The following is a 23,622-nucleotide window of genomic DNA, read 5'->3' on the forward strand; positions in this document are numbered from 1 at the left end:
CGAGATTCGTTCGGGCAGTCGTCGGGAAAAGACGCATTTTTTCTTCGCTCCTCGTTTGGTTCTTCTAGTTTCGTCAGACATGTTCGAACGCGTTTTTCTCTGCTGATCGTTGAGTATGATTCTAGCGGTTGGCCATAAATTCGCGAGTGTGTTTAGGATTCACTAGGCAGTTAAAAGTTAATGGTCTCCGAATAAAGCAATTGTTTGTGATGCGAAGACGCGAAGATTTCGTTTGGCTTTATCGGACTGTTTCCATTTGTGTGTATGTGTATGTGTTCTTTTTTTATCATTGCTAGGGCGAAGTATGTGCCTGTGTGTTCGGTAGTGCAGGTATCACTATAGGGTGGATTGCAGGAATGATCAGTTGACAACGATCCCAGCTAAGTTCTTTATTACTCTTTGTATAATATTACTTCTTTTTATATCCATACATCAATCCTACTTAACTTCTTTAGAGCTTATAATCGAATAGCACCAGTGTCTCTCTGTTTTTCATCTTTCCTTCAGCTCCATCAGGAATCTAATTAGAATTAATGAATGTGATTCTCTTAAGGTGAAGGTGGAAGCTAGCCATTGTAGTAGTATAGGTAAAACCACGTGTAAAAATGGGGTAATAGTGTTTGTGAGAGAAAAGCAAAGCACATGTAAATAGATCAATTCACTTATCAGACTGTGTGGCGCTTCATTGACACGAGTCTTTGAATACATTTGAAAAAAAAATAACAATTCAATACTGAAGTTAAATGTATGAACGATATGTTCCGATGAACCAAGCCAATTGCAAACATAAATATATAGAAGGGGTATTTTTGCATATGAAGTAAAATTCTGATTATACGCGAGCGTAACATGTGCAAATTTATAACACATGCGAATTGGGGCTCTTTTGATATTAACAAGCTCTACCGCATAGTAACTCGATGCTGATAATTCCTCAATATTTTCCTTCGTTGGTCGTATTCTTTTCACATATTCACGTTGGAGAACCTTAACCCTTCTCTTCGTTGGCTGAGACATTTTGATTGAATGTAATACTTTTCCGTTTATTGTTTTTGAAAGCATAGGCAGCCGTGGCAGTGTTCCGAGCTCTGCAATACAATTTTCTTACCCAATGTTAAAGTTGCTAAAACTTACATTATAGACCCATTAAACGTAAAAATAATATCTGTATTGATATCAACACAATTTTATTCTATTGATTTTCATGACATAAAAGGCTATGACTCAGGAATAACATTTTATTGAGTGGTTTTGATAGCTGTTTCGATGATGTTGTCTGGCATCAGTGTCAAAAAAATAACGATGCTTTCACCAACACAAACAAAACCATTGCCGAAGATTGAAAAATGAAAATTTAACTTTCAGAGCACTTGCTCGAGGTTTCCGACGTTTTTCACTATACAGTGCGACAGCAGATGAAAATTTGATATCTTGTGAGTAATCGATTGAATTTTGGTTGATATTACTCCATGGGAAGTGTGCGAAAACGATAATTTTCTTCACACTGTTTCGCGAAATTATTGATTTTCGGGCGAAGGGTGAGGGACGGAGATGAAAGAAATGAGCGCCATTGTGGCAGCCATTTGTGGCTAGCTTCCACCTTCACCTTAAGGAAGGATTGGCAGCTTTTCCGGAGAGGGAACTATTTGAGAATGAGAGTGAGATAGAAAATGTGTGTAAATGTGGTAGCTGCTGGCTCACTTGCCGAACCCTTGGGGAGCACAATGCAAGATGGGCAAGAATAGAATGTGAGATAATGAAATTTCGGAATTAGAACTTGAAATTAAAAAAATTTATAATTTATTAAATTATTTTTTTTTTAAATTAAATTTATAATTAAAACATAGGCTTGAAATATAAAATTTAAAAGATTGAAAATTCGAGATTGAGTATTTTAGATTTGGTATTCGGAATTCGATATTTAAATTTTCAATCTGAAGTTTGAGACTACAAATTTCAGCTTCAGGAAATAATATTTGAAATCTACAGTTTTCCGCCATCGTTATAGGAGTTCTATAAATAGTACTCGTGACTTCGGTTACCTTCTCAGGTTTCCCAAAGACAACTCTTCATCGTCGGGATTGGAGGTCGATAAAGAAGACGCGTGATGAATTTAGAATTATTAGTTTTGGAGCTGTTCTCTCGATTACCTTCTCAGGTTTCCCAAAGAAAACTCTCCGCCGTCACGATTGGATTTCAATAAAAAATACGTGCAATAAATAATAGAATATATAGTCGGTCCAATCAATTTTGCAGGTTTTCCTTCTCAGGATACCTAGAGATAATTTCTGGCGCGCGTTGAGACACATAGGATTTTCGAAATTTTCACATAATCACATCACTTACCTCAGTGAATCCTGATTCTTACCTCTCTCCACTAACAACTATCCCTCCCATGATAAACGCTAGGGAACCACGCTATAGAGGCGACCCTTCTGGCCTTCGGGCGGCGAATATCATACTAATATTCCTTCCCTTCCCCTGGTGACTGTAAGGACGTGGCCGGCGTCGTTATTGACCATTTAAAGCTCGAATCACCGAAAATTGCACAACGAAAGTGATTTGCTAGTCCCAAGCGTCATTCTGAGTGTTCTGTGTGCAATTTGGTTGGTTCAGGTCAATCACGGAGAGCAACTACGAATTGTACAGTCTACCCAAGCTCAAGCTCAAGCTCATGTTTGAAGCATTTGATGACTTTTGAGTCACTCTGTACTTCAGTAGAGCTGTCGCAAAATATAAATAAAAACAGAAATTACTTTCTCGATAGCAATTCGGCCATAGTCCTGCTCGCATGGTATCTAAGGAATTTCTAGTGGAATTTTGTTTATTCAATCTGATGTGTTGGACAAATCATTAGTTTGGACGGCTGTTCACATGTTCTAGGAGAGGTAAACAGATATTTTGTTTAATCTCAGCGAATAATTAGCATAGAAATCGCTTTGATGTTTGGGGGCAAAGTGGTCATAGGTGAATAACGACTTACACTGTTCTGTTTACTAAAGCTGATATACCTCATCACATTCTGCTCTTGAAGAGGTTTCTTTTGTGGCTCTCCACTCCAACTAAATCAAGCTCATTATCGAAACGTTTTGTGTTACTTACTACGTTTTTGTACGCATGAGAAAATTTAAATTGGGACTATAGGTGAATAGGTCAAGCTTATTTCATACATGTAGCTACTATGGGCCCTATTCCAGAAAACGGGACGAGCAATTCGTCTCGTCTCGTCTCGGCTTCAGTCACTGTCGAGACGAGCAAAATATCCTGTTGTTCGTTAAAATTAAGATGTTAGTATTGGGCCATAGTGGCCCAACACGGCTTTCGGACTAAGTACTAACTCCTTCACGGTCGGTTTTAGACTGAACTGTATTTCCTTAAATTTTACATTGCTTAGGTCACTTGGGTGTTTCTTGTTTCTCCATGTCAGCACAAAATGTGCGTTTGATTATACAGCATTCACACTATCGAGTCGGATCCTCCGCTGCGCCCCTTCCAGTTCGCGCAGTCGTTTCGTGTTTCTCCTCCAATGGTAGTAAATGATGGCGATCACCATCGCCACGATGAATGCCCCGTCTATGGAATATGATGCGACGTCGTGCATCGATATGGTATTCTCGATCTTATCGCTGCCGAACATTATACTTGTTTTTAATTGTCGCGTTTTCTTGGAACTCGTAATGTTCCCTACATTGTGGCGCATTTTATTGCATCGAGGAGGGTCTTAACCCATTTTAGGCCAAGCGTTCGAAAAATCGAACAGCAACTTTGATAATTTTTCATGTCTTTGGACAGGAACCTTATGGTAATGTTTTTGCACCAAAAGATAGCTTAATTTATTAGCTATCACTTATATCGATTTCATACAATTTTGAGTAACTTTTTTGGATAATAAATTCGATTTAAAGCAAGTATGTTTGGAAGGTGTTTTCAATTTCCATTAAAAACCCCAATAAAATACAAAAATATGTGAAGTTTTCTACAGTACTGCTCTGATAAAAGAACATACATTGTGATATAGAGCGAAAATCATTTGATTGAGCCGCATACAGGAAAATAACAGCCGGGGAAATTTAGTGTTCGAAAAATCGAACGTTGGCCATAACGAACATTTTTTTTTCTGCTGAATCAACACCAACACATCTAACATCCGCTGCGCATTTTGATTTGTTTACTTTAGAAGACGGAAGGTTTTTCATTTCTTTTTGCATTTTCAGTTGTGAATGTTTGCAAATATCGATTAATTTAGCAAATATTATCGAAAATCTGTATGATTTTTTGTCCGTAACAACATTAGGTGATGGCGGCCCGTAGAATTTCTTTTGTGGAGGAGCTGGAGTAAATGATCAATACGTGCAACGAGGATCCTTATGAGATTGTTTGGGTGAATATTCTTCCGCCGGACCGAATAATAACCTCCCAACCCTCTATGCCATTGTTTTTTAGCAGTACTCTGGTACTTTGCAGGTTTTGGAAAATGTTCGATTTTTTCGGGAAATGGATAATTGGAGAGACTAGTTTTTAAGCATTGACATTTCTCCACAGTTAACAATAAAAATAACACAGCATATGCTTTCGTTTGAAAGAAAAAGCCTGTCAGTAATAAGTTAAAATTACATGAAATAAGAAATGCCACATCTCACCTTAGGTGGATTAATTTGGATTTATACTTAGAGACCTCCATTCTCCTGTTCTTGTTCTTCCGGGAATCCAAAATTGATGCATTTATGAATAACGTATATTTGCTAATTGAAGTGACTTTTAGTTTGCAGTATGTTTGTACTTGCAAAAAAAAATGCGGGTTTCGGCCAATGTTCGATTTTTCGAACAGTCATTTCCCGGAAAATGGAAGAAGGGAAAAACATAATTCTTGAACATTGGAGTTCCTTTAGCGTTAATAATCGAAAATACAACAATGGCTTTCGTCAAAAAAATAATTTTTACAGCTTGGTCGTTAATGGGTTAATCGCTGACCCAAGCACTCGAGCGTGTGAAACCACTTCGTTTGGAATTTCGGGTCTCGCTATTATCAGCGGAAATTTGCATTGTCAATTTTTTCATAGGGTCGTCACCCAATCTGATTTCGTGTACTTCCATTTTCTCCCCCCTTTGGGACGAGGGCGTAGTCTACCGTCCCAAATCATTTGGGGTGCTTGGGGAGGGGGATCGTCTTCTAGTTCGATTGCTTCGGCTTGAGATTGCTGTTCGTTATCAGCTGTGTTGTCATACTCTTCTATAATGGGTTGAATGGTGTGCTCCTCGACTGGTAGAGGAGCAAGTGTTCGCACGTTGCGTTTGTAAATTCCGGTAGCGGTTCGCACTACTGCCACTCGGACTACTCCATCATTTCCAGGGTGTATTTGTGTGACAATTCCCATAGGCCACCTTGCTACGGGAAGGTGATCGTCTCCGATCAATACGATTTGGCCTACCTTAACGTTGGCTTGTTGCTTGGTCCATTTTGCATAATCACGTAACTGGTGGAGATACTCGTCTCTCCATCTTCTCCAAAATTGTTCGAGCTGCGATTGTACTCGTTTCCATCTGGTTGTGAGATTGCTTCCATCCTCACTCTGCGTAGGGATGGGCACGGCTAGCATTGGGCGTGCTATCAAAAAATGACCGGGTGTGATCGCGGTCGGTGAATCTGGCGTCGTGTAAACAGGTGTGAGTGGTCGCGAATTCATTATTGCGGCCACTTGGTAGAACAGTGTCTGCAATTCCATGATGTTTAGCTGTGCTCCTCTGGCCGCTGCACTAAAGAGCCGCTTGGCTACCTTTATGTTCGCTTCCCAAAGTCCTCCAAAGCTGGGGCTTCGGGGTGGAATGAATGAAAATCTTATTCTGTGAGTTGCCGCAATATCAACTAATTTGTTTTGAAAAACTTCATTGTTATATATTCTTCGTAAACGATTGAGTTCTCTGCTGGCCCCGACAAAGTTCCGCCCATTGTCGGAGTAAATAACCTCGGGTATTCCCCTCACTGATGTGAAACGGAGAAGTGCTGATATGAACGCTGCCGTCGACTGATCTTCGACGACTTCTAGGTGAACTGCTTTGGTCGCAAAACATATGAAGATGCAAGCATATGCTGTGGTCTTGCATTTCGATTTTTGATTGAGATATACTTCGAATGGCCCACATAAGTCCACTCCCGTGTGAGTGAACGCTACTGATTCATTTAACCTGGGCGAGGGCAGTTGTCCCATTCGTTGCTGTAAACGTCTGGGCCGCGCTTTGGCACATAAGATGCATCGTTGAATGACTCCTTGTACGGTCCTTCGGAGATCCCTCATCCAAAATCTTTGTCGAAATTCGTTTATTACCAGATCTGTTCCGGCGTGAAATCTATCCTCATGTATTTTTTGAATTATTACCCTCGAAAATGGGTGCGATTTGGGAATCAATATTGGATTCTTTTGTGAGATGGGCATTTCTGCATTGTGGAGTCTCCCTGTGACATGTATGACTCCATTTCTGACGATTGCGTTGAGATGCTGGAAAGGTCCTTTCGTAGGCACCTTCCCAGTTTTTCGTAATTCCGCTACTTCATTTGGATAAATAGTGGCTTGCATAATTCGGACTACGAGTGTTAGTCCTTCATTCAATTCAGTGGTGGTGAGTGGGCCCGATCTCTTTTCGTTTCTGATGCCTGTGTCTTTATTGACCTTCTTCATATTGTTTATGGCTCTACACAGCCATGCAAAGTGTCTTACTGTTTTGTCATGAGTGTGATGGTGCGGGTATTTTGCGATTAAGTCTTCGCATGCCTTTCCTGTTGCTGCTACCAATCGTGTTATTGGTTCTTTAATCTCTTCCTGTTCTGCAGCAGCAGTGTATTCGTAGCCGCTCTGCAGATAATATTGTCTTCTTCGTATACATTCCGGTCCGTGTAACCAAAATTCTAGTTTTGCTTCGCGTAATTTTCTGACTGGAATTCCTCTCGAAACCATATCAGCCGGATTTTCTTTCGTAGATATATATTTCCAATGCTCTGGATTCGTGGTGGAGTGTATCTTCTGCACTCTATTTCTAATGAAGGTTCCCCAACGTGTATTTGAAGATTTGATCCAACTTAGCGCTACTTGTGAATCACTGTAGTAATATTCCGACGAGATTCGACCGGCCAGAATGCTCTTTATTTTAGCAGTTAGTTCTGCTAGAAGTGCCGCCGCCAAGAGTTCCAGACGGGGCAGAGTGACCTTCTTCAAAGGCGCCACTCTCGATTTCGAACATAAGAGATTCGTACTCTCTTCTCCTTTTAAGTTGATTGCATGTAAGTAAATGACGCATCCATAAGCCTTTTCGGAGGCGTCACTGAATCCGTGTAAATCTAGTGCGATCGTATGACTCGGAGTCGACATCCGAGGTATTTCTATCTTGCTGAGCTCCACTAATGAAGCTTCGAACTTCTTCCATGAGCTTAGTGCTTGATCTGGAACATCATCGTCCCAGCTGACGTTATAAGTCCACAATTCTTGCATCAATATTTTAGCTGTAATGATTACAGGTTGTATCAATCCGATTGGGTCATACAGTCTCAAAATCTTCGAGACCATCTGTCGCTTTGTGAGCGCTTCGTACGTTTCACCTATGTTTTTCGTACTGATGAACTGGAACACGTCTGTTTTGGGGTTCCAGGCTATCCCCAATGTCTTTATGACCTCTTGGTCACCAACTTGGATCAATGGTTCCAAGTCTTTCTCTGGAATTCCTTCCAGTACGCTTGCGTTGTTTGATGCCCACTTTCGAAGTGGAAATCCATGAAGTGACAATGCATGCTCTATTTCTCGTTTCGTCTCCGTCAGTTCATCTGCGTTGGACGCTCCAATCATTAGATTGTCAACATAGAACGATCGTTGAATGGTGTCGGCAATTCTCGGATTTACCGACCGATAATCTTCAGCTGCTTCGTGTAGTGCCCTACAGGCCAAGAATGATGAAGACGCTTCACCATATGTGACAGTCGTCAGTCTATACGCTTTCAATTGATCATTGGGGCTGTCGCGCCACAAAATACATTGTAACCAAGTGTCTGTGTATGCGATGTGAATTTGTCTGTACATCTTTGCAATATCTGCTACTAGCACGTCGTTGTGCGTCTTGAAATCAATTAGCAGATCAAATAAGTCCTTTTGAATGGTTGGTCCCACGATTTGTATATCGTTCAGGGATACTCCGGTTGACGTCTTTGCACTTGCGTCGAACACCACCGTAACCTTGGTGGATGTTGAATCTGGTTTCACCACACACGAGTGAGGGATGAAATACTTTACTTTGTGAAAGTCTTCTGTGGTGACTGGTACCATATGTCCCAGTGTTTCATATTCATTCATGAAAGCCCTGTACTCTTTGTACAGGTCTGCATTCCGCTTGAGCCTTTGCTCAAGCGACGTGAATCTTCTATATGCTTGTTGATAAGAGTCGCCTAACGATGACGGCTCCCCCCGTAGGGGCATTCGTGTAATGTATCTCCCGTCGGGAGCGATCTCTAACGTTGTGCGGAAGTGACTTTCCGCCTCGCATTCGTCATGTTGCTTTGGTTCCCAGTCTTGAAAGCACGCTTCTTCAAGACGCCAAAACTTCTCTATGAGTTTGGCCATTTCGTCCTGTGGGAATTCGAATTCATTTCTGCTACACCTTGTAGCAGACAATACAGTGGTTGATGGGCTGCTGTGACGTAGCGTCCCACATGCAATCCAGCCCAAGCTGGACTCTTGATACGTAAGACCGTTGGCTACGCTAAGCCGGCCTGGCATTAGAATTTTGAAAAATATTCTCGCTCCGAGGAGAATGTCGATTTCATTCGATCTGTAAAACTGGGGATCGGCAAGGTGCAATTGTTCTGGTATCCGTATACCCTTTTCATCAATAGCTGTGCTTGGTTGATCGTCCAATATCTTTGGCACTATGATCAATTCTAAACTTTCATTGTAGTTGCTTGCGTGAGAGGCTATCACAGTTTTGATACCCCTTTTAACATGTGCTTGTCCGCTAACTCCTTTAATGGTTACGTTTACCGAGTGTTGCGGAGTTCCTAGGCTTCGAGCAGCCTTTTCTGTGATTGTTTCTACTTGACTCCCTGAATCAAGTAGACATCGAAGAGGGTGCCATTTCTGCTCACCCTTAACATGAATTATGGCTGTGCCCAGAAAGACGTATTCTTCCTGAGCTAGTCATTTCGTTGAACTTGCTTGTGCTTGATTGACATCCTTCTCGGGATGCAATTGTTGGATCTCGTCCCCCTTGGGAGAGTCTCCACGATGAAGTAGTGTATGATGCTTCGTGCTGCATATTTGGCATTTCCGTTGTGATTTGCACTCCTTCGTTGAGTGCCCAGGTATGAGGCAATTAAAGCAGTGCCTCCCTGCTTTGATAGTTTCCCATCGTTCTGGGATGCTCATTTTCGTGAATTTAGGACACGTAAATGCTGTGTGTCCTTCATTGTGACAAACGTAGCACCGCTGTGCTTCCCTTTTGTCTTTGGTGGTCGCAGCTTTGCCTTCGATTGCTGCTACGACTTTCGGCTGGGGTCGATGACTAGAGTGTGCCGTTTCGGCAGCCACTTTGCAAGTCATCTGGTTAGCCAGCCGCTCTAATTCTATTTTGAATTCGCTCCAAACATAAATGCGCTGGAGGTCCAACTTTTCTTCAATCTTAGAAAGTGTTGATTCATCCAATCGTTCTTTCACTAAGCATATTAGTAACCCATTGGCGATGCAATCTGGTTCGCCAGGTTGTTCATTTGCTATTTGTCGAGTGGCGGACAATAGTGTATCGACAGCGTCGATCAGTCCTAGTATCGCTCTTTGCGATGCCTTATGTATCCTTTTAATTTTCAGCAGAGTGTAAAAGTAACCTTCATATGCGATTCGTTTCTTGTAGAATCTTGCTTCCAGTTTGGCCCAGGCTTCAGTGAAAGGCACTCCTGAATTCTCGAGTGCTTCGCAGGAGTTACGAGCGGGCTCGTATTCTAAACATTTCGCCAGGAAAGCGTATTTGCTTGCATCCTCGTTTAGGGTCGCAATCCGCTTCTCAAAGCGGGCTTTAAACGATAGCCACTCGGTGGCTGACCCACGGAACTTCGGGAGCTCCAATCGGGGTAAATAATCGGCCTTGCTATTGCCGGTGATCATTGTTTGATCCAGTACTTGCCTTGAACCTTCATCCTGACTCGGTTCATTCGTCTGTGATTGCGCATGCCGTATTCTCTTTGCCAAACTGGCTCTGGACTTGATATATGCGGGGAGGAGAGCATCCCGTCTCTTGGAGGGCCCCGTTTGGCCCTCAATTTTCAGTATCACTGCACAAGCTTGATCGTACAAGCTTGTTAGTACTTCTTGTTGCACTAGTAATGTTTCGACTTCGTCGTCGTCTTCTGCTAATTTGCATGCGTCTTTGATAATCGGAGCAATGCTTTGCTCCAGTGCCGTTAGCTGCTTTTTCCAGCTTTCAACGGCATCGTCCTCGTTTGTCGTCATGTTTATTTGATTTGATAATTACTAACCGCTTTACTTGTTTGATTGACTCAAATACTTAGCTGGGTCATTGATTATGCTCCAGTCTAAATAGTCGGCTATGGCTTCGGCCGATCTATTTAGTTCAGTGGTAAATCTGCTTTCGTATCTGTTTATAACCGCGGCTCCTGCCGCCAAGTTGAACATGTGCGATATTATCAGTTTTATCGCTGCAGCTTCTTCCCGCGTACGACGCGGGTCCTGTTTCAAATTCTCCTCCGTATCCCTCATATACATGTAGCACATGGAATACAGTAGGTCGTTGGAATGTCGAGAATTCATCTTTACAAATTTTTCACATCAGTCACAATAATTCGTGTTTATCACACATCTTCCACGCAGTTGCACACCGTGCTTCGCTCACGGGCGAAGTTTACTTATTGATCACACAGTCACGCAGTGTCATGTTATGATTCCCGCGAATGGGAAATTCACGTTGTCAATTTTCAGCCACACAGTGGCGCATTGTAATAACTATGCAGTGGCGCAGCATACTTCCCGCGAGTAGGAAGTTCACTTTGTTAATTTTTAGCCACGCAGTGGCACACCATACTTCCCGCGAATGGGAGATTCATTTTCTTGGTTTCAGCCACTTAATGGCGCAACATCTTCCGTGCGCTGAGACAATGTCACTTCACTTTCCGATTATACAGCCATGCAATGGCATCACTTTTTCGCGCGCGGAGAGAATGTCACTTCACTTATCAGAATCGATTACTTTCGCGAGTCCGTGATCGCTCGAAGTGCGATCACGTCGGGGTCACCAAATGTTGTTCGTTAAAATTAAGATGTTAGTATTGGGCCATAGTGGCCCAACACGGCTTTCGGACTAAGTACTAACTCCTTCACGGTCGGTTTTAGACTGAACTGTATTTCCTTAAATTTTACATTGCTTAGGTCACTTGGGTGTTTCTTGTTTCTCCATGTCAGCACAAAATGTGCGTTTGATTATACAGCATTCACACTATCGAGTCGGATCCTCCGCTGCGCCCCTTCCAGTTCGCGCAGTCGTTTCGTGTTTCTCCTCCAATGGTAGTAAATGATGGCGATCACCATCGCCACGATGAATGCCCCGTCTATGGAATATGATGCGACGTCGTGCATCGATATGGTATTCTCGATCTTATCGCTGCCGAACATTATACTTGTTTTTAATTGTCGCGTTTTCTTGGAACTCGTAATGTTCCCTACATTGTGGCGCATTTTATTGCATCGAGGAGGGTCTTAATCGCTGACCCAAGCACTCGAGCGTGTGAAACCACTTCGTTTGGAATTTCGGGTCTCGCTATTATCAGCGGAAATTTGCATTGTCAATTTTTTCATAGGGTCGTCACCCAATCTGATTTCGTGTACTTCCATATCCTATTCCAGTACACGAGTTTCATTGATTTTTTTTATTTGGTAGACTGGAGAGACTTCAGTCAGTTTTTCTCGGTATGATCAGTGATGTCAGATGAGAAGACATGTTTTTATTTTGAGAAAAACAACAAACATTTTTAAAATTTATCAATCGATACTCTTTTCTCAGTGCCAAAATATTAAAAAACATGACAAAAAGGAATAAGTTTCATATATCTTTTGGTTTCATTAATATTTTTTCTCGAGCATATGGTTTCATCACTTAGACATTTTGTTATTATGGATTTATTGGGGGCAATTTTTGTTCACCTAATCAACGACTTATCAAGAAAAGTTTGAAATCATTATGCATGTATTTCCAATAAAGTAGTTGTTTTGAATTACTCATTTTCGTTCAATATGATGTGAAGACACTTTTGGTGCCGTGTTAATATATTCTAAACAGTCATCTGGCATCCCTGGATATGAGCTCAATGTTTACATTTGGTTGTGTTGTTTGGAGAATACCCATTTGAAATTCTGTAAAATCTTGCAATTACTGAATTGAATTTGATAATTGCAGATGAAAACATGCATTGCTTATGAAATACTAGTTTAGCCGTGAAACAATGTTTGAAGATAAAGGCGGAACAGAAGGATACCGTTGCTTTAAATCAACGAGGTGAACAAACACATCAAACAAACTAGAGATTTGACTAATTCATCGGCGAGCGCAGCCAAACAGTCGTTGAGCCAGACGAGCTACTCGTCTGTTTTTAGTCGAGCTCGGCTTCTGGAATATGAAAACAAACGAGACGAGCGCTCGTTTGCTCGTCTCGTCTTCTGGAATAGGGCCCTATATCAAATATGATTTGAACAAATTTGGACGAAAAAAACATATAAATCTATCCCATTTAGCTTGATATGTAGGAGTGACCACTTTACCTCCAAGCAAAATAAATGTTCGATTTTTCACCTTTTTTTTCTGATGATGAAAAATGTACTATTTTGAATTTTTATAGTAAAAGCCGTTTGCTATCTTGAACAACAATGGGTTGAACTATGATATTCTTCGAAAAATGCGATTTGAAGCGATATGATATTTTTCAGTCACCAGGTCACGCTACGTCAATTAATCATCGAAATGTCAGCGAGAATTTTCAAAAACAGAGCGCAAACTGCTAGAAAAAGTATAATTTTGTATACGTTTGAACTAAAATAAAGTATTTATTCGTAAATTTCTGTAAGTTGGTGACATATTTCCTCCACAATTGGTACACCTACCCTAGTCGCAACAAATGAATGAAACAGACATGTGTGGGCTTCTCATTATAAATTGTAATGCACATTCAACACAAGGGTCAAGTGAATCTCAAATCGTGCGCGCTAGGCTTTCCACCTTATTTTCTGAATGACGTATTTCACTCACCACAACCACAAGCCACGATCTCCTTTTTCCTCCAATGCGTCCACAACTGTTTGTCTGAGATTCCCTTGGAAGGTTCCGTACTCATTCCGCCGACTGCCACCCACGAGACTCTGATGCGCAGCAATCCCAACTTCCACGTCCTTCCCGCTCATCCTGACACTTGATGTTCGCAATGCCGGTTCTTCAACCGCAACAATGTTGCTGGACGCGCATTACACACAAAGTAGGATCGAATACTGTCGACCGAAGCTAGAATTTACGTTGGAAGGTCGCTTTTGTTCTAACTCAGATTAATTCACGGCACAATGCCGGGTAAAGAATGACGCCTTCCAGTGGATATTTTAATCCCAAACGGTACCGTTCTTGATACTGGTTCAACGACCGTGGAATGTTATTAGGCATCATCCGACGAAACCGCTTATCACAGCTCTCTTGTTTCGCACATTAGCTAACCTAACACAATCCTCGCCACCGATAGCACTCTTCCATTGTGTGACACATTATCGCTTTCACTGATCGCACAAATTTTAATTGTTCCCATTTCTGTTATTCTAGCTGAATGTCAATCAAGTGTTTGACATCGAGGACTGTCACAGTCAAGATCATCAAGTAGCGTGTGCGTTTTCAAGTGGCGCCCGAACTGCGAACTAGGAGAGTGGAAGCAAAGTTAGCATTGATCTTAACCGAGAGTACAGTTGAATAGTCGGAGAAGGTAGCCTTCTCAGATAAACTTGATAAAACCAATACAAATCAAATTCACAACAGCAGTCGATGCACGCATAAAGGGGAGCCGCTATCACGTCTCCGTCGAGATGCACCGGTATGAATTAGTATTCAGCCTACCCGCCATCCGCATTCAATCACAATCGGTCAAGGTTCGCAAAATGTGATTACATTCGCGGAGCCTTGATAGCGCAACAGTTGGCAGTTGAGCTTCTCCCGGGAGAACAGTGCGCGTACTCAGACGCATTTGATGTGGGTTAAATATATGCTGGTCTTTATAAGATATACTAGCTGACCCGGCAAACTTCGTCCCGCCAAAAAATTGTTTTTTGTTATCAATACCTTCAAACATTCACGTTTTCTTACTATGAGCAAGTTCATGGGTCCAATCGCAGAACTGTTCATTGATTGATCTTCTAATCGACCCCATTGAATTTACCTTTTACTATAAAATTCCTAGTATTTCTAACAAAACTCATCATTATAATATCAGATTATTTTCAGACACAATTCGACGATACTTTTTATTGGTATAAATAGAAGCAGATATAGGATATTTTTATGGGACTCCCTCTCCATTCCAGTGGAGAGAGGGGTGTCATACCATTATAGAAACATTTCTCATACCAATAAACACTCACATCCCAAATTGTGCCTGATTAGCTTTCGAGTTATGCAGAAATTTGTGTTTCATTTGTATGACAGCCCACCCTTAGAGAGCGGGAGGAGTGTCTAACCACCATAGAAATATTTATTGCATCCTAAAACCTCCACATGCCAAATTTGGTTTCGTTTGCTTGATTAATTCTCGAGTAATTCAGAAATTTGTGTTTCATTTGTATGGCAGCCCCCCCGTAGAGAGGGGGGTGGAGAGTCTAACCATCATAGAAACATTTATTGCACCCTAAAACCTTCACATGCAAAATTTGGTTTCATTTGCTTGAATAATTCTCGAGTAACAGACAGACAGACCGAAGTACATTTTTATATATATAGATTTACAGATTCACACGTTTTAATAGTTTATGAAGTCCATCTTCTATTGGTGTCAACGCGCCTCTCATTTGAGCTAACTTTTAATCAACCACCAGATGATCATTAGTTACTTATTCAAACCTTTTCTGGATTATAACACTTACAAATATTGTAAACATCGTGCTTACACACCATTTGTATCAGATCTAGGGTAAATATGTTGGTTTTCAAATTTTGGGTGTGTTCACGCAACTAGTAAATGCAAATCGATTTTTCTTTATGAAAATTACATGTAATCAAGACGAGTTCGGGTTTGTTGAAAAGCCCCAAGTCTCTAGTTGCTAAAAATACCATAAGGCATTCACAATGATCCCCGCAACGATGTAAGAATAAGTAACGCAAAACAAACCCCCCTCCACCTTAAGTGACGTAAGGCTAACATAATCTGTGCAAAAAGCCAAGTCGTTTTATAAAAACTCATAATATAGCTTTTATTAACCTTTTCACTACGAAAGGCGTATATATACGCTCTCGCCAGTCTTTCACTTCTTTAGAGACGAATGAACTCTCAGAGTTTAAAGTCTCTTTAATTCAATACCGTTACCGTTTCACTTCTCATTCTTTGTGTGGACACCGACTGGACAACATCATTTCTGGACGAGCTGGACGGCGAGGGATTGAGTGCCTTTCTCAAGGCAAGAGGGCGGAGGTGGTAGCGCTGGAGTAGAGTAATAGAGTATAGTAGAGTTTTCAAAGGGCCTTTCTCAAGGCTAGAGACGAATGAACTGCAAAAGTTTAAAGTCTCTATAATTCAAGACCTTCCTTCCTTTCACTTCTACCATTCTTTGTGTGGACACCGACTGGACAACATCGTTGCTGGACGAGCTGGACGGCGAGGGATCGAGTGCCTTTCTCAAGGCAAGAGGGCGGAGGTGGTAGCGCTGGAGTAGAATAGAGTAGAGTTTTCAAAGGGCCTTTCTCAAGGCTAGAGACGAATGAACTGCAAAAGTTTAAAGTCTCTATAATTCAAGACCTTCCTTCCTTCCTTTCACTTCTTCACAATAGTCACTGGTCTGGCGCAACACAACGACTGACATGCGCATAACGCGCCCTACTTGTTGATGGATTTCTCCGAGACTGGGCCACAGTGAAAAGGCTAAGTAATGAAAATATGGACGTAAAAATCAGACATCTGCCCAAGTCGAAATCAAATGTGCACGCGGAAGAGACTTCGGAAGAACCTTCGACAAGTTCATAGAATTTCGAACATACACGTAAAATGAATGCTCACATGGTGCTTTCAAAACATCTGGCATTTAGCTGAGAAGATCATGAGCCGGCATAAATTGATGTTGATTTATACGAAAATATCTACTCATTGTCTCAATGCAGCAATTCCTGTCGTTACATTTTACTACTTGCAAAAGATACTGGAATATCCTTACGTGAAGAGCAAACCACTCAACTGGATATCCTACTAACTCTGCATCGTCGATTTCGGGAGTTGTTGTTCAAGAAATCAGCTAACGACACAACGAATGTACGTAATCCTGGACCGAGAGTGCCTGAATCAGCGCGTGCTGTCCATAATCCGGAAGCATGGTTCTCCAGTACTGTTTTAACCGAATGTGGCTTTAATGCATTACTCAAATGACACTGTAACTTGGTACCAATCGTATCGAAGAAGATGAATCCGCCAAACTGTCCTAAGACGAAACCAAATATTTTCAAATATTATTTGGTAAGAGTCTCATACCAAATAATATTTGAAAAAACATGTAAAGCCAGCAGATTTAATCGTATACTTCGCAAAAAAAAAATCTGGAATAAAGTAGGTAAAATAATCGCAAATCAGTCTGTGCTGAACCTGATAGACAGCCTTCGAACGAAAATTCGATCATTGGCCTAAGATTAATTGGAATCTAACAATGTATACAGTACTTCAGTACTGTAATAGAGGACTATATAGAAAATAGATGTGAAATGAAAATTGTGCTTATAGCGTTCATTTTAAATCGTGCTCAGACATTATAAAACACCCTGTAATTTGGGGCCAATTTTACAAAAGATTGTTGAGCCCTCACAAACAAATATGACAATCATTTGACCGTAGGCCTTTTCTAGACCATTCACATAGTTTCTTACCAATTCACCCGATCTACTGAGCAAAAATATAAACAAAATCGTCGACAACTGATTCTACAAAACCAACCCATTTCAGGGCGACCAAATCATTCTACTGAAGAGTTATTTCCAAAATCTCGCATATTCGAAGTTATAAACATGCGAATTGAATGGAATAACAACGTAGTTTTACGTGAACGACGCGGTTGTGTCGTGGACACGACCTCCTATTTTTTTTTTCTATTTTTTTCCATGAGAATTTACAATAAAAGTTTTTCCTAACTAATATTTGTAGATATTCAATATTATATTCCGTAATACTCAAATTAGATGACCTTAAAAGTAAGAAGTATGAGATACCCTTGTTTATGAACAATGTAACTGTAAATATAGTTCAAGAATCTAGGGTCAGACAATTCATTAGATTATTATCTAAACAAAAATCCCACGGACATCAGAAAATTGGTCCAATCTGTGCTCCTCAACACCTCGTATATCATTATCATCCCTACTATCAAGATCAGGATCTCAATTATAGATAGATAGGCTGACCAAATAGTTCAGGTTTAAAAACGGGACACAAGAACCAAAAAAAAACTGGACTAGGACTACCGCTGGATCCGTAATAACAGTTATTTATGAAAAATTCAAATCCAAAATGGCCACCACCACAAAATGGCGCCATATATATTTTTTTCACAACCCCATCAATATGGGTATCAAACGAAAGGGCTTGACTAGTAGAACACAGTTATACAGGGAAACTTCAATATAACGTACCGTCGATATAACGTACATTTTACCTCGATATAACGTACACATTATCAAAGTCCAAAAAAAAATTTAAAAAAAAGAAAATTTAAATGAAAGAACAATAAATTATCTGTATTTTGATACTACAGCTTGTGTTGCAACCTTAACCAATCCCGAAGTTCAACTGTTTTGTGATTGCGGATTCTAAATGAATCAATCTTCAATCAACAGAACGTAGGGAAACATCATGAGAAAAGTTGGCTTCGTCTTCTAATTGAATTTATTCATGAACCTTACTCAAACAGCAACACGATAAAGTTATATAAGCTACGTTTCAGAGTTTCTTTATTATGCTTCGATATAACGTACAATTCGATACAACGTACAATTTTGAAAGTAAAATGTACGTTATATCGAAGTTACCCTGTATGTGAAAAATGCAAATCTAAGATGGCGGTCACTACAAAATGGCGGATTACCTATTTTATCAGAACCCCTTCAATATTGGTATCAAATGAAAAGGCTTGCCTAGTAGAACACAGTTATTTATAAAAAATGCCCAAAAATGTATCAAAAGAAAGTTCTCTGCTAGTAGAACATAGTAGATAATGAAAAATCCAATTTCAAGATAGCCTCAGTCCCCAAACAACTAATTACATTTGAATGGTTTCATTCAGCTTGGCCTGTTTCTATGTATGTTTGAATGTTTGTTGGGTTGTCCCACATTGATAGAAAATTGACCCCGTTCCTGTTGAATGATTGATCTGAAATTTGGAACATACATTTAATTCTACTGTCATTATAAAACTGCGTATTCCATGATCTTGAAAAATTCAATTTGGCCGCCGCAAAAAAATGGCTGAATGGCTTGATTTGGAGCAGGGTTACCACATTTAAGTCTGTAAAATTTTCTGAAAAAAATCTGTACAAAAAATCTGTATCGGTAAGTAAAGGGAAACAAATGAAAGTAAAGGTTATTTTCACTTTGAACTTATTTTTTCTTATTTATGGGTTATGAAAGTCGTGTCAATACAATAAAAAAAAGTCATATAAAAGTCTTTCGCCTCTCAATTGCATGATGTTTTTACATGGTTTTGTTGAACTTTGCCTTCGAATTTTCCTTCAACTTTATCTGTGACGCTCCTCCTATAGCCGATACATAGTTGTTCGCTATCAAAACAGAGTCCATAATTGTGGGAGCCAACCGATTTCCGGATTTTGTTTTGATGGCTCTGTAACGCAAAAATATTCGCTCAACACATGCTAATGAATGTCATCAAAAATGACTTTTTGTAAGTGTAAGTGTAAGGCTCAATCGCATAAGCTTTGCGGAGCACCAAAAAATGGTCGACCGTGTATTTTTGGCAATCCCCTCAATATTGGTATCAAATGAAATGATTTGACTAATAGAATACAAAATACAGAATAATCGGACTCGATTATATTCAATTTGGAAAAAAAATATTTTTTTTATATTTCAAATATGGCTTATTTCATGAAGAAATGTAACCTTTCAACGTTAAGGAATTGTTTATATCGATATTGCAGCCAAATTAAGAAAAATAGAAGTTGTGCGTCAAAGCACAAATTGTGGAGCGGTTAAAGAACTACATTTTAATTGATAGAAACAATCTAGTTTCAAATAAATTTTGAGGATAAAATTAATAATAACACATTAAAAAATATTAACTTTTAAGTGTTTCACTTCCAAAATGTTATTAAAATTCATTAATTTAGTTGTTCCACTACTATATCCTGTACTAAATTTTCTCATCTTTCAAATAAAAGCATCAGAATCGTCTTCCGTAGCGTACTTTTTATTGAAGAGCCAGTTTGAAGCAACAGAGTCCGAAAAAAAAAGTTCTGTAACTCTGTCATTGTTGAAATTCGAATATATGCGTAGGAGGATTTTTCTCATCAAATATGATCGTCTATCAACTCCTGAGAGAATCCGGAAAAAAAATTTTTTTCATGTGAGAAAGGTGTTTTCTGACTTTAAGAGGATGAATCAAAAATCAAATTCCTCTTTTATTTTCAAAAAACGAAAAATACATGCAAAAAAACAAATAAAGAAAAAAAAATTGTTTTGACTCGATTACCCGGAGTGAAAAAAAATCAATATTCCGGATAATCGAGTCCGGCCTGTATTTCAAATATGACTTATTTCACGAGAAAATATTACCTTGCAACATTAAGGTGAAATTTAAGTGGCTTTTATATGTACAGTAGGGCCAAAATCGTGATTTTTGAAGATTTTGCTTGAATTTTTACGTGGAATTGTCTATATCGATATTGCAGCGAAATGAAGATAGATATAAGTTGGGTGTCCAAGAACAAATTGTATAGCGATTAGAAAGCTTTAATTTAGTTGATAGAAACAATCAAGTTTAATATTAATTTTTAGGATAAAATTAACACATTATAACACATTATAAATTACTAACTTTGAAGTTTATCACTTTCAAAATGTTATTTAAATCCACTAATTAAGATGTTTCACAACTATATCCTGTACTAAATTTTCTCATCTTTCTAATGGGAGCAACAAAATCGGCTTCTGTAGAGTACTTTTTAATGTAGAGCCAGTTTGAGGCAACAAACAAAACAAACAAAAAGTTCTATGACTCTGTCATTGTTGAAATTCGAACATATTCGAATATTTGAAGGGATAAATAATAATTATTTTTTTTATATTCAAAAACGAAAAAAATATGCATAAAAAACGATTTAAAGAAAATAATTTTTTTTGACTCGATTATATACAGTGAAAATAAATCCGAAACTGTATATAATCGAGTCCGCCCTGTTTCACTCCGTTCGGCCAGCAAAGAGGTATTAACGCTCATAAACTTGTTCCTCCAATGTAACACTCAAGTTAACCTCATTCGTTCCGTTTATTTTTCTGCACGAAAAACACATTTATTTGGATAATAAAATGAATTTATACATCATTAAAAGTATTGGTTATCACTAGTCACTACTATTTACCATCTTATCGGTAATTTACGGAATCCATCGCGAAAGAGGCGTTCATTTTTTGATGCCAAGAATGAATCTAACCAATTTTTGATGCTTAATTCGGTTCTGGAGGCATATTACATTCAAAGCGTTCTGAAGAAGCAAGCTCTGAGCTTTAAAACGGGTGAACCAGAATTTCCCATCCGCTATTTTCCAAACAGTTGTAATATTATCGACTCGTGTCTGGTCACATAATCTGGACGTTTCCCGGCGATAACTCCCTTCAAACGGATCAATTGTTGCCTATAGAAGTCTTCATTGATCGTTTTACCAGCTTTTTTACAGCTCATAGTGGATCACACCCTCTAGATCCCTCCAAATACGAGCATTACTTAGGGATCGTAGATATTCGCTTCGGCATTGATGTTTTTGGTTGGCCGGACTTTTCCTTGCGCCATTTTCTTGCTTTTAAATGTATCCTGCGGCTTTTAGTCGTTCAGAAATAGCTTGTCGAGTTACTCCTAATGATTATGCTAGCTCTATTCGCGTTTGACACGAATCTTGATCGAGTAATGTCTCTAATTAATTGTCTTAAATTTTTTTCGGTCGACCTGGACGCTGCGTCTTTAACACTAAAATCACGCCTTTATTTTGAAAGGCGTGATTTTAGTGTTAAAGTGTCCATACCATTCCCTACAAAATCTCTCCGATGGTACAAAGTCATTATGAACTTTCATAAGCATTCGATGCGCTTCAGCTGTACTTTTTTTCAAATGGAAATAGAAAATCAAAACTGCAAATGCAACTGTGTGAACAGGAAGTTTTATACTAATTTGGAAATTCCTTTGGAAAGTTTTACACATTTTGGAAATTCCCGAGCCGCCCTCTGCAGTCGTGACCATCCAGCGACGTTAAGCTGGAACAGCTCTGGATCAGGATTGAATCCATGGATAGAACCGTTAGTATTGGAGTTCTCTATTTTCCACCAAGTAGAAAGAATGACATCTCTGCTATTCGTAAACACATCGATTAAATTGGCGCAATCCATTCGAATCTCTCTCCTAACGACATTGCACTACAGTTTGGTGATTATAATCTCTGTGATGTGCACTGGGCTGTTAACGAAGATGGCTACGCGTCAGTTGATCTGGATCGCTCTCGACCGTGTGCTGCCAGCTGCTCATTTCTGGATGGTTTCTGCTTCCACGGCTTGTCCCAAGTTAACAGCTTGGAGAATGCAGAGAACAGGACTCTTGATCTTGTCCTCGTAAACGACATCGTGCTACCTGGTTACCAGATTAGCGAATCCGTTGAATCGCTCTCTAGGATTGATCCTCGTCATCCTCCACTCGAGTTAATCGTTGCATATCCAACAGCTGTAACATACGAAACAGAACGTAACGATCCTGGTTTCGATTTCAAACGGGCCAATTTTGAGCATTTATGTGCAGCATTACTCGTGGTCGACTGGAATACTCTGGACACGATTCAAGATACCGATAGAGCAGTTGGATTCTTCTCCAACGCTGTACTTCAGGCGATTACAGCACACGTTCCTTTGAAGTCTCCTCCGTGTAAACCGCCATGGTCAAACAACCGTTTACGCTTGCTGAAACGTCGTCGATCTGCTGCTCTACGTTCCTACTGCAGTCAACGTTCTCAACACTCGAAGCTGCAGTTCAATCGGACCAGTAATGAGTACAGGAGATACAATGGATTTTTGTATGCCAGATACAAGATTCGTATTGAGGAGAGCCTACGTGTGAATCCAAAACGGGTCTGGTCGTTCGTCAACTCAAAGCGAAATGAAAACGGTCTTCCGACATCAATGTATCTTGACGAACTTTCTGCTGACTCGATCAGTGGAAAATGCGAACTATTTGCACGACAGTTCAAACGCGCCTTCAACAGTTATACAGCTCAACCTGAACAGGTGAGATTATCTGTCCAGGATGCTCCCCGGGATGTATATAGCGTTGAAATGTTCGAAATATCTGAACAGGATGTAGTCAAAGCAATTCAAAGGCTTAAATTCTCGTATACTCCTGGCCCGGATGGAATTTCACCTGCAGTGTTGAAAAAATGCAGTTCTGTACTGGCCTCTCCGCTGACGAAACTTTTTAATCGATCACTGCAGCAACGTGTGTTTCCCTCGAGCTGGAAAAAATCGTACCTATTCCCCATCCATAAGAAAGGAGATAAACGAGATGCTAAAAATTATCGCGGCATTACTTCTCTTTGCGCCTGCTCGAAACTGTTTGAGATCATTATAAATGAATCGCTTTTTGCTAGTTGCAAGCAGTACATCTCAACGAATCAGCATGGTTTCTACCCACAAAGATCCGTGAACACCAATCTAGTTGAGTTCTCATCGCGTTGTATTCGCGCCATGGATGCTGATAACCAAGTGGATGCCGTCTACTTGGACTTGAAGGCAGCTTTTGACCGGGTTGATCATCAAATCCTTCTCGAAAAACTAGCGAAATGTGGCGTAGCCCTTGGTTTTGTCGAGTGGTTCGAGTCCTACCTGAAGAATCGAGCTTTGTGTGTGAGAATAGGGTCACATGAGTCCGAGTCGTTCACAAACATATCTGGAGTGCCTCAGGGGAGCAATTTAGGCCCCTTACTTTTCGCATTATTTATAAACGACGTGTCCTTCATCCTGCCACGTGGAACGAGACTCTTCTATGCTAATGATTCTAAGGTCTACGTTATTGTCGATGACATAAATGATTGTCATCATCTTCAAAGCTTGCTGAACATTTTTGAGACGTGGTGTGTACGAAATTGTATGACGTTAAGCGTCGA

At 40.0% G+C, this 23,622-nt stretch overlaps 1 protein-coding gene across 2 annotated transcripts in view; it reads right to left on the minus strand.

Annotated features, from left to right (window-relative positions):
* LOC129771157 (organic cation transporter protein) overlaps positions 1-23,622 on the minus strand; it is a 58,260-nt gene that overhangs the window by 31,642 nt on the left and 2,996 nt on the right. Inside the window, exon 1 of one of the 2 annotated variants that reach the window (XM_055774577.1) lies at positions 13,282-13,917. The exons of the other annotated variant lie outside the window; for it this stretch is intronic. Within the exon in view, the coding sequence (XP_055630552.1) occupies positions 13,282-13,433 (152 nt within the window). The 5' untranslated portion in view covers positions 13,434-13,917. Of the gene's footprint in view, positions 1-13,281; positions 13,918-23,622 lie in introns of those variants that run through there. 2 annotated transcript variants of the gene reach the window in all.

This window comes from Toxorhynchites rutilus, chromosome 1 (genome assembly GCF_029784135.1).
Source record: "Toxorhynchites rutilus septentrionalis strain SRP chromosome 1, ASM2978413v1, whole genome shotgun sequence".
NCBI lineage: Eukaryota > Metazoa > Arthropoda > Insecta > Diptera > Culicidae > Toxorhynchites > Toxorhynchites rutilus.